Source organism: Salvelinus sp. IW2-2015, linkage group LG26 (genome assembly GCF_002910315.2).
Source record: "Salvelinus sp. IW2-2015 linkage group LG26, ASM291031v2, whole genome shotgun sequence".
Classification (NCBI taxonomy): Eukaryota; Metazoa; Chordata; class Actinopteri; order Salmoniformes; family Salmonidae; genus Salvelinus; species Salvelinus sp. IW2-2015.
Genome location: NC_036866.1, coordinates 7,854,716 through 7,866,495, shown reverse-complemented (window position 1 = coordinate 7,866,495; position 11,780 = coordinate 7,854,716). Strand labels below are relative to the sequence as shown.

Genomic DNA, 11,780 nt, shown 5'->3' with positions numbered 1-11,780 from the left:
CAACCTCCAATAACAAAGCCATCACCTACTGAGAGATGAACCTGGAAGAACAGCCCCTAACCAAGCTGTCCTGGGCTCTGTTCACAAACACAAACAGACCCCACAGAACCCCAGGACAGCAAACCACAATTAGACCCAACCAAATCATGAAGAAAACAAAATATAATTAGTTGACATATTGGAAAGAATTAACAAAAAAACAAAGCAAACTGGAATTCTATTTGGCCGTAGACAGAGAGTGGTCCCGTGTGGCTCAGTTGGTAGAGCATGGCGCTTGCAACGCCAGGGTTGTGGTTATTCCCCGGCGGGGACCAGGATGAATATGTATGAATGTTCCAATTTGTAAGTCGCTCTGGATAAGAGCGTCTGCTAAATGACTTAAATGTAAATGTAAATGTGTGCGTCTCAGATGGTATGTGTGTGCGTCTCAGATGGTATGCGTGTGCGTGCAACCTGTACGACATTTGTTAGTCGGGTATATTGCATGAGTCAGTATCTTTGTTCCAGGGTGTCATGCCAACCGGCTCACTAGCTATGATCCAGGGCATTATGTTAACCATTGTTGTGTATGCAGCTACCGAGTACACATTAGCTAGCTAGTACACACAGGGCCGTAACTACAGTACATATGAGGTCACCGAGTCTGCACCTCTGTAATGTTTTTGAATTAAAAAAACTTACTGTTGATAGTTAGTAGAATAGTAGAATACACAAGGTGCAATTTCAAAACTTAGTTTTCCTTTTGTTATGTGTCACTCAATTAGCCCATGTCAGTTAAAACATTTTAGATTGGTAAATTAGTCTAGTGAGTCTAGCCGGCTATCTAAACTTGTAGTAATCATGGCCGAACGTAACATCCTCTGTGGCACCGTTAGAGATGTCTGAGCTTGTATACAGCGTCTGTGTCCTGAGAAGGTATCTGCTGGCACAAGACCCTATTGAGCCATCAGGGTGGAACCCATCTCCCCCCTGACAGGAGTAAACTGGAGCCCGGATGATATTTGATTTGCTGTAAATGCCTGAAAGGGGGAAGGTGGGGGGCGGCTCCAACAGAACCACCAATCACCACATGTAGGTGACAGTGGGTGAGGGGAGTGCTGAGGCTGGCACGAGGGATTGATTGCAAGACCACAGATGACTTGCATGCATTAGTTCTCCCTCACACATACACACACACACACACACACACACACACACACACACAACACACACCCCTGGCTGCTGTTTTATTGATATTCGGACCTGATGTTCTTCCTCTCCTCCCACCTGACTGCCTAACGAAGTCATTTCCAACAAAGTGTCCCCGAGCTCCATCAAACCCTTCCTCAATCTGCCTCCACTGGCCATTAATCTGCCATCCACTGGCTCCAGGTCATCTACAAGACCCTGCTAGGTAAAGTCCTGCCTTATCTGTGCTCGCTGGTCACCATAGCAGCACCCACCCGTAGCACGCGTTACAGCAGGTATATCTCACTGGTCACCCCCAAAGCCAATTCCTCCTTTGGCCACCTCTCCTTCCAGTTCTCTGCTGCCAATGACTGGAACGAACTACAAAAATCTCTGAAACTGGAAACACTTATCTCCCTCACTAGCTTTAAGCACCAGCTGTCAGAGCAGCTCACAGATCACTGCACCTGTACATAGCCCATATATAAATAGCCCAAACAACTACCTCTTCCCCTACTATATTTATTTATTTATTTATTTATTTTGCTCCTTTGCACCCCAGTATTTCTACTTTGCACACTCATCTACTGTCAAATCTACCATTCCAGTGTTTTACTTGCTATATTGTATTTACTTCGCCACCATGGCCTATTTATTGCCTTTACCTCCCTTATCTCACCTCATTTGCTCACATTGTATATAGACTTATTTTTCTACTGTATTATTGACTGTATGTTTGTTTTACTCCATGTGTAACTCTGTGTTGTTATATGTGTCGAACTGCTTTGCTTTATCTTGGCCAGGTCGCAGTTGTAAATGAGAACTTGTTCTCAACTTGCCTACCTGGTTAAATAAAGGTGAAATAAAAATTGTAAAATTAATTAATGGCTGGCAATCTGCCTCCACTGGCCATTAATGACTGGCAATCTGCCTCCACTGGCCATTAATGATGACAATCTGCCTCCACTGGCCATTAATGATGACATACTGCTCCGACTGGGCCATTAATGATGACATCTGCCTCACTGGCCATAAATGACTGGCAATCTGCCTCCACTGGCCATATATTAATGATGATAATCTTGCCTCCACTGGCCATTAATGATGATAATCTGCCCTCACTGGCAATTAATGATGATAATCTGCCTCCACTGGCCATTAATGATGACAATCTGCCTCCACTGGCCATTATTGATGACATACTGCCTCCACTGGCCATTAATGATGACAATCTGCCTCCACTGGCATTAATGATGACAATCTGCCTCCACTGGCCATTAATGACTGGCAATCTGCCTCCACTGGCCAAAATGATGACAATCTGCCTCCACTGGCCATTAATGATGACAATCTGCTCCACTGGCCATTAATGATGACAATCTGCCTCCACTGGCCATTAATGACTGGCAATCTGCCTCCACTGGCAAAAATGATGACAATCTGCCTCCACTGGCCATTAATGATGACAATCTGCCTCCACTGGCCATTAATGATGACAACCTGCCTCCACTGGCCATTAATGACTGGCAATCTGCCCACTGACCATTAATGGCTGGTAATCTGCCTCCACTGACCATTAATGGCTGGTAATCTGCCTCCACTGGCCCTTAATGACTGGTAATCTGCCTCCACTGGCCTTAATGACTGGCATCTGCCTCACTGGCCTTAGTGACTGCAATCTGCCTCACTGGCCTTAGTGACTGGCAATCTGCCTCCACTGGCCTTATGACTGCAATCTGCCTCCACTGCCTTAGGACTGCAATCTTGCTCCACTGGCCCGTTAGATGCTTGCAATTGCCCTCCACGTGCCGCCTTAATGGCTGGCACACTCTTGCCTCCACTGGCCTTAATGACTGGCAATACTGCCCCCACTGGCCATAATGACGATTGCAGGCAATAATGCTGGCCGCCAATCCACTGGCCAATAATGACTGGCAATCTGCCTCCACCTGGCCCTTATGACTGGCCAATCTTGCCCTCCACTGGCCATTACATGACTGGCAAATCTGCCTCCCACTGGCCCAATATGACTGGCACTCTGCCTCCACGGCCATAATGACTGGCAATGTGCCGTCCACTGCCAATAATGACTGGCAATCTGCCTCCAACTGGCCAATAATGACTGGCAATCCTTCCTCCACTGGCCATTAATGGCTGGGTAATCGTCTGCGAGGAACCACAGAAACAACAGAGAGGGGAAAGGAGGGAGTTTGCAAGCACAATTTTGAATCCTGAATGCGGGTTGGGGGGGGGGGGTGTAGCAGAGGGGGGGGAGGAGTAGTAGGACTGAGAAGATCTCACAACAGCAGCTGGCAGGGAGGGGGGGGTAGTAGGTGGGGGACTGGAGAAGATCCTCACACAGTCAGCTGGCAGGGAGGGGAGGGGGGGTTGTAGGCGGGGGACTGGAGATATTGATCCTCACACAACAGCTGTGCAGGGAGGGGGGGTAGTAAGGTGGGGGACTGAGAAGATCCTCACAACAGCAGCTGGCAGGGAGGGGGAGGGGGGGTTGTAGGTGGGGGACTGGAGAAGATCCTCACACAGCAGCTGGCAGAGGGGGAGGAGTAGTAGGGGGGACTGGAGAAGATCCTCACACAGCAGCTGGATAGACCCCTCTAACACTAATTGCAAACCCCCTCAGATTAGCTGTCATCTGATGCCAGGCCTGCCTGTAACTCCGTTCTCCCCCCTCCATAACCCTAACCCCATTTTACCCCCCTTGTGGTCCCCTCTGCCCCCTACCTTTCCACGCTCTGAGCCCACGAGCTGCAACTGATCTGGCGATACTTTCACCAACATGGCTGGTGTTTGTGCACGGGTTTATCACTACAAGACTCAAAATGGCGACGTCACTTCTCCCCATCAAAGCTCTTTGACGGATTATGGGCCTCATGGCGCGACTGATAAGGAAATTTGAGAGGGAGAAGTGGCGCACCGTCCAACGGGGACTCTTTGTGGGTGACTTATTCGCTGGTCAGTCTGTGAATTTGGTGTCAGTGTGCCAAACCTTTTCACATATTGGCTTCAGAGTTTATGTGGTTAATTACGAAACACAGTACACAGTACAAATACAGTACATGCACCAAGACCAGATTTCACATGTATGAAAACAGTTCTGATGTGTAAACCACGGTTGTATACGGTTGGGCCGTATACAGATGTTTATACCGTTTCTCTACTGGGGTATATACGAAGATACCGAATGTGCACACAAGGGATGCTAAAAACCACAATTTTTTTCTCCAAAATTAGTTATTTTACAAACCAAAAAAATGAGGCAACAGGGATGTTGATCTTGACATCGAGCCACTTAACTAGTAAGTTAACAAACCAAATGCAGAGCTGGAGCCCTGAGCTGGATATAATTTATTTGACACATCTTAGATTCCTTACAGTTCCTTACAGTGGCGTAGCACGTACCCCCCGATGCCCCCAAACGACTTGTTACTTCCGCAAAACTATTAGGAAATCCACATGTAGTGTGATTGAGCCAGACAGAGGACTAGGGCCTGGAGAAAGTGGAGATGGAGCCACGCAATCGTCTTCTACGCTATGATTTGTGCGCTTGCGTTTCACTTGGCCCCGTGCGATGGAGCTAATAGCCATGGGGGCAAGGGCAGTATAGATCCCTGTAAACATGCACCACCGTGCAGGTGCTCAATTTGTATCGAAATAGCCCCGAGCGACAAAGTCATTTGGCCATAGCTGGGCGAGAGCCAGGGCCCTGTGAAAGAGCTTAATGAAGCCGCTCTCACTCTGTGAACCCCTGCCTCCAGGCCGTTGTCCTCCTTCTGCACCAATTCACCACCTCTTCCTCATCCTCCTCACCCAGCTCCTTTGTCCATAGAGTATTAGCACCATGTTATGTTGCCTTTATACCTTTCTGTATTAGTATGTATCAGATGGACGATAGGTGCTGTTGATAGGTAGTGTTTTGGGCCCAAGTCTGTCGTTGAGAGTGCTTTAGGTGGAATGCATAGTTATTTAGTTGGGTCACTCAGGGGGAGCAACATTGGCCACTTTAACGTTGTTTCATCTGGAGCTCTGTTAGAGTACATGCCTATATTACATGTTTATAAAACAGTTGATGTTAATATTTGGCCTCTGTCTCATCTGCAGGTTTCTCCATGGGGAGTACACCGTGGAGGTGGCCATCAACGACTACCTGGACATCTACTGCCCCCACTACGCGGACCCGCTCCCCCTGGAGCGCATGGAGCGTTACATCCTCTTCATGGTCAACTACGACGGCTACACCACCTGCGACCACCGCATGAAGGGCTTCAAGCGCTGGGAGTGCAACCGGCCACAGAGCCCCAACGGACCGCTCAAGTTCTCCGAGAAGTTCCAGCTCTTCACTCCCTTCTCACTAGGGTTTGAGTTCCGGCCGGGTCACGAGTACTACTACATCTGTAAGTAGAACATTTGATTCACCGCCACACTGGTTATGTCCCCAAGTTAGGTAGAGAAAAGAATATGCGAGGAAGAAATGACTTACCACACCAAACAGAAGCAGCTGCGACCCGTCAAGAATATTCAGCGCTGTCAACACATCGCTCTTTAGTTGATGAAGTTCAGGGAATGTCAGATGGATCTACTTGTTTCCTGGTCATTTGAAGGTTGATTTTATCTCATTTGGTGGGAAGCAGGGGAGGAAGGGGAGGAAGCCAAAATAGCGGTAGGGGTTTAATTAATAGGCTTTACTTTGTGGTTTCATTTGGCTCTCATGCATGGCTCCCTGCTATTGCCAAGGCTAGGAACCAACCAGGAACGGTCTGTTCACACCACAGTGTGAAAGCCAGAGAGGTAGAGCACAGCCCGTATACACAGAGAAGTGGCGGATGATTATTCTGCATCAAAACCAACTTTACCTGCTATTTACTAGAAAATAACGATCGTTACCAGGTACTTCTTTGAAGTAATTCAATATAACTACAAACCAGTTGATATCAAATGGTTCCTTGCGCTAATTAGTTGAATTTAAACAAAATATAGTTACGTGGCAAAAGCAATGTAATTAAGCTGTTACAAGGAAAATCATGGAGCGTGAAATAAAGCCATGAGTAATCAAACAGACTGTTACCAATCACAACATCCAGCCAACCAGAGGGGAGCCCGGACATATCCATTATCTCCAGATTCCGGTTGACTTGTCCATCCATGTGTTTTGTTCCTGACCTGCCATCCTTTTGTGTGGTGCCCCAGCTCATCCCATTTTCTTACACCCCTTCATTAAAATTTWAATTTGTCAAATGGCAGCAAGCTATTAGCTGGGTGCTTAGCTTCACAGGGCGTGATCGGTGCAAAACCAGTTACCGGCGACCTCATGCAGAACGCTTCAAATTATGCTGATTGGTCAAATCATATTTAGCTGAGGGAACTTGATGGGGGTAATTGTGTCCTTCTGGCTCCGGACCGCGGTGCGGCGGGTTATACACGGCCAGACAGGCGTGACACCTCACCTACCAGATGCATCACACCCACACACGCCCACTTTGACTTCAAGGTCGTGGTATGAACTTCAAGATCACGGTATGCACGCCACTTCCCATTTTCCTGCGTCGGAGGTGTTTTTCCCCTTCCGTGGTCACATGTCCCAGATGCAGTGTGTCCATGTGCAGGACAGACCCTGTGAAAGGTGTTCATTGGGGGGGTGGGGGTTGTGTAACGGCAGTCTAAGTCGTCCTCCTCATCGGACGAGGAGAGGCGAGAAGGATCGGAGGACCAATGTGCAGCGTGGTAAGTTTCCATAATTTAATGACATGAAAACTAGACAAGAATACAAAACAACAAACGTACTAACCGTCACAGTCCCGTGTGGCACAAACACTGACACAGGAAACAACCACCCACAAAATCCCAACACAAAACAAGCCACCTATATATGATTCTCAATCAGGGACAACGATTGACAGCTGCCTCTGATTGAGAACCATATTAGGCTGAACACAGAAACAGACAAACTAGACACACAACATAGAATGCCCACCCAGCTCACGTCCTGACCAACACTAAAACAAGCAAAACACATAAGCACTATGGTCAGGACGTGACAGGTTGCTACTAGCATTAGCACAGTGACGGGCTACTGTAACTGGTCCCATAGACTTCCAGTCATTGAGCCCCCATCCCCCGCTATCCCCCTACCCCCCAACCCCTTCTCCACCCCATGTGCACTCAGGCACAAATACCAAATATGCACACTCAAATACACACCCAAATAAACACACCCACCCTGAACCCCAACCACACATCTTTTTAAAAGACCAAGTACCAAAGATGCTGATGCAAGAAAGTGGCCATTTTGGTGCCTGATATTTTATATTTTAATTAAAATAAAACTGTGTTATTATATGAATACCGAAGATATAAAAGTAAAACAGTGTTATTTTATGGACAACAAGATACAAAGTAAAACAGTGTTATTTTATGGATAACAAGAGAAAGTAAAACAGTGTTATTTTATGGATAACAAGAGAAAGTAAAACAGTGTTATTTTATGGCTAACAAGAGACAAAATAAAACAGTGTTATTTTATGGATAACAAGAGACAAAATAAAACAGTGTTATTTTATGGATAACAAGAGAAAGTAAAACCGTGTTATTTTATGGATAACAAGAGACAAAATAAAACAGTGTTATTTTATGGCTAACAAGAGACAAAATAAAACAGTGTCATTTTATGGATACCGAGAGACAAAGTAAAACATAATTTGCCACAGTGAAATTACAAAAGTGCTGCCTTCCAATTTGGGCACAAAAGACTACACTTTTGACTGGACAAAATGGTTTTCCAAGGTTAAGAATGCAGTACTACGTCCAAATCAGTGGAGGCTGCTGAGGGGAGGACGGCTCATAATCGCTGGAACGGCGCGTATGGAATGGCATCAAACACATGGAAACCATGTTTGATGTATTTGATACCATTCCACTAATTCCGCTCCAGCCATTACCYCAAGCCCGTCCTCGCCAATTAAGGTGCCACCAACCTTCTGTGGCCCAAAGTCTCTCTCTGGCTCTCTCGCTGGTTCACATCAAATCAAATGATATCACAACTGGTGTAGACTTTACAGTGAAATGCTTGCCTACGAGCCATCCCAACGATGCAGTTTTCAAAAAAATGAATACAAATAAAAARAGTAACAAGGTATAAAATACACAAGAATGGAGGTATATACAGGGGGTACCAGTAACAAGAAAATGTGCAGAGGTATGGGTCACTTGAGGTAGATATGTACATGAAGTCAGGGTAAAGTGACTAGGAATCAGGATAGATTATAATAAGGTATTTGAGGTAGATATGTACATGAAGGCAGGGTAAAGTGACTAGGCATCAGGATAGATAATAATAAGGTATTGAGTGGTAGATATGTACATGAAGCAGGTAAAGTGACTAGGCATCAGGATTAAGAATAATAAAAGGATATTGAGGTAGATATGACATGAAACAGGGTAAAGTGACTAGGCATCAGGATAGATAATAATAAGGTATTTGAGTAGATATGTACATGAAGGCAGGGTAAAGTGACTAGGCATCAGGATAGATAATAATTAAGGTATTTGAGGTAGATATGTACATGAAGCAGGTAAAGTGACTAGAATTCGATATGATAAAATAAGTATTGGAGGATAGAATACATGAAGGCAGGGTAAAGTGACTAGGCATCAGGATAGATAATAATAAGGTATTTGAGGTAGATATGTACATGAAAGCAGGGTAAAGTGACTAGGAATCAGGATAGATAATAATAAGGTATTTGAAGTAGATATGTACATGAAGGCAGGGTAAAGTGACTAGGAATCAGGATAGATAATAATAAGGTATTTGAGGTAGATATGTACATGAAGGCAGGGTAAAGTGACTAGGCATCAGGATAAATAATAATAAGGTATTTGAGGTAGATATGTACATGAAGGCAGGGTAAAGTGACTAGGCATCAGGATAGATAATAATAAGAGTAAAATAAAGAACAGAATAGCAGCAGCATATGATGAGTGTTAAAGAGTGTGTCAGTTTGCATGTGTTATGTCTGTGTGAGCGTATAGTGTATGTGAATGTGTATAGGATCAGTGCAGATCGTTCGGGTACCATTCATTGACTATTTAGCAGTCTGGCTATTCTTTCTTTGGCTTTTCCCGATGCTGTGGTGTTTTGGTTCTTTCCAGTGATGCTGTTAGCATATCAGAGGTTGCATTGAGTTGCTTGTTGTTTTCCCTTACTGAGCCATATGGTGGGTGAGTAAACTGAGGAACTTGGACCGTGAAGTAGTGGAGTTTTGTTCCTAGCACTCCCAGTCACAGTAACAGCCTGCAAAGTGATTAGTGAGCAAAACTAACGTCTCAGGACAAGCAGCACCTGGCCATCACGGTGTTCCGTGTTCCAACTGTCAGAGGGACAGGGTTACACAAGAAGACAAGGGTCAAAAACTCCTCAGGTGTTACAAAATACCAAGTTGGTTACCGTTGTTTTCACACAGAATTGCATCCTGCCCCTCAACGGGTTGCTTATAAAATGGTGTGAATTAATTTTGCGGGGAGACTGAAAGAGGACTGAAATAAGTCTGAAAGAGGACTGAACGAGGACTGAAAGAAGACTGAAAGAGGACTGAAAGTAGACTGAAAGAGGACTGAAAGAGGACTGAAAATGCCCCTCAACGGGTTGCTTATAAAATGGTGTGAATTAATTTTGTGGGGAGACTGAAAGAGTACTGAAAGAGGACTGAAAGAAGTCTGAAAGAGGACTGAACGAGGACTGAAAGAAGACTGAAAGAGGACTGAAAGAAGACTGAAAGAGGACTGAAAGAAGACTGAAGAGAACTGAAAGAAGACTGAAAGAGGACTGAAAGAGGACTGAAAGAAGACTGAAAGATGACTGAACGAGGACTGAAAGAAGACTGAAAGAGGACTGAAAAAGGTCTGAAAGAAGACTGAAAGAGGACTGAAAGAGGACTGAAAGAAGACTGAAAGAGGACTGAAAGAAGACTGAAAGAGGACTGAAAGAGAACTGATGGATCACCTCTGTGAAATCTGGATCCAATGAGTGTAGGGGACATGTCAGTTATAGCCCTCTAATGGAACGTACTTACTGTTCTTCCCAGGCAGTATAATTTGAGCAATTTTCTCAGAGATTTGACAAATAAACTGCTGCTGAATGTGTTATTCATTAATAAACACATGCCTCTCCCTCTCTCGCTCTACCTCTACCTCTACCTCTACCTCTACCTCTCCCTCTCCCTCTCTCTCTCTCTCTCTCTCTCTCTCTCTCTCTCTCTCTCTCTCTCTCTCTTATCATGGAATTGATGAGAAATCAAGTAGGTGAACTTGGTACACTCTTTATCCTTGAGAACTTAAAGACGCGGGATCCACTGAGGACTATGTTAACTTATTACAAGTCAGTAGAGCACGCATAAGAGTTGATAGAGTTCTAACTTAATCAGATCTATCAACCGACAGAAATGTGGTAACTTATCAGATGGATACGAAATTGTGTAACTTATACAGATAGACAGATAAATAGTGTTAACTCTATCAGAATAGACAGAAGATTGTGTTTAAAACTTAGTCCAGATAGTACCACAGAAATTTGTTAATCATTATCAGATAGACAGAAATGGTTCACACTTCATGCAGATAAGACAGAAATGCTGTTAACTTATCAGATGACCAGAATATGGTGTCTATAACATTAATCAGATAGACAAGAAAATTTGGTTAATATACAGATACGACAACGAAATAAGTGTAAACTTACTCAATAAGACTAGAGAAAATGTGTTGAACTAATTCAGTATGGCTAGTAAAATTTGTTCACCATCTTATCAAGATAGACAGAAATGTGTTAAGTCTTATGTTGAGTCCCATGATTAGACGCAGAGATCTCGAGCTGTGAAGTACACTCTTCACTATCATGGCATCTAAGGACGAGAACGAGAAATATGGCCGCTGTGGAAATGATGATTCTCTGAAGAACTTTATTCAAGACAATGAATGTGTGAATAAAACTACTCTCTCCATCCTAAATAGACAAATTGAAATATGTGACAGTTCTCTACAACATTCGTTAATTTTCAGAAACGGTCTATTGTACTTTAATGAACTGTTCTCTGCCTTGACTTGCCACTTAGTCAGAGCGCCATTGTACGAGAATTATTTCTGAAACCTTTTATCAGATAGACAGGTGAACATTAGATCTACGTCTAATGCTTCTATCACAAAAAAGATGAAGTGAAACTTTGGTGACTAGTTTAAAAAATCTGTAATCCCAGTTTCTACAGTGCGAAAAACAGAGGAAACTAATACAATCTTTCGTCGAAGCATTGAGACGAAATTCCTAAAGGTTGGAGTGCATTCTCTAATAGCTGATCTACGATAAAGTGATGAAATGCACAATATTTGTGTTAACTTATCTAGTTAACGCATGATTTACTAGACTTGTGTTTTGCAACCGTATCATTCCAGCAACAGTGTGACGCACGAAATTGCTTAACTTATCAGATGGAAGAAATGTGTTAACTTATCAGATAGACAGAAATGTGTTAACTTATCAGAGGACAAAATGTAGTTACTTATCAGATAGACAGAAATGTGTTAACTTATCTAGATATGATGATAGA

The 11,780-nt window shown here is 44.1% G+C and overlaps 1 protein-coding gene across 1 annotated transcript in view; it reads left to right on the top strand.

Annotated features, from left to right (window-relative positions):
* LOC111953065 (ephrin-A2-like) overlaps nt 1–5,602 on the top strand; it is a 223,897-nt gene extending 218,295 nt beyond the window's left edge. The window contains exon 2 of the mRNA XM_023972155.1: nt 5,287–5,602. Within this exon, the coding sequence (XP_023827923.1) occupies nt 5,287–5,587 (301 nt within the window). The 3' untranslated portion in view covers nt 5,588–5,602. The remainder of the gene's footprint in view (nt 1–5,286) is intronic.
* The last annotated feature ends 6,178 nt before the right edge of the window (nt 5,603–11,780 follow it).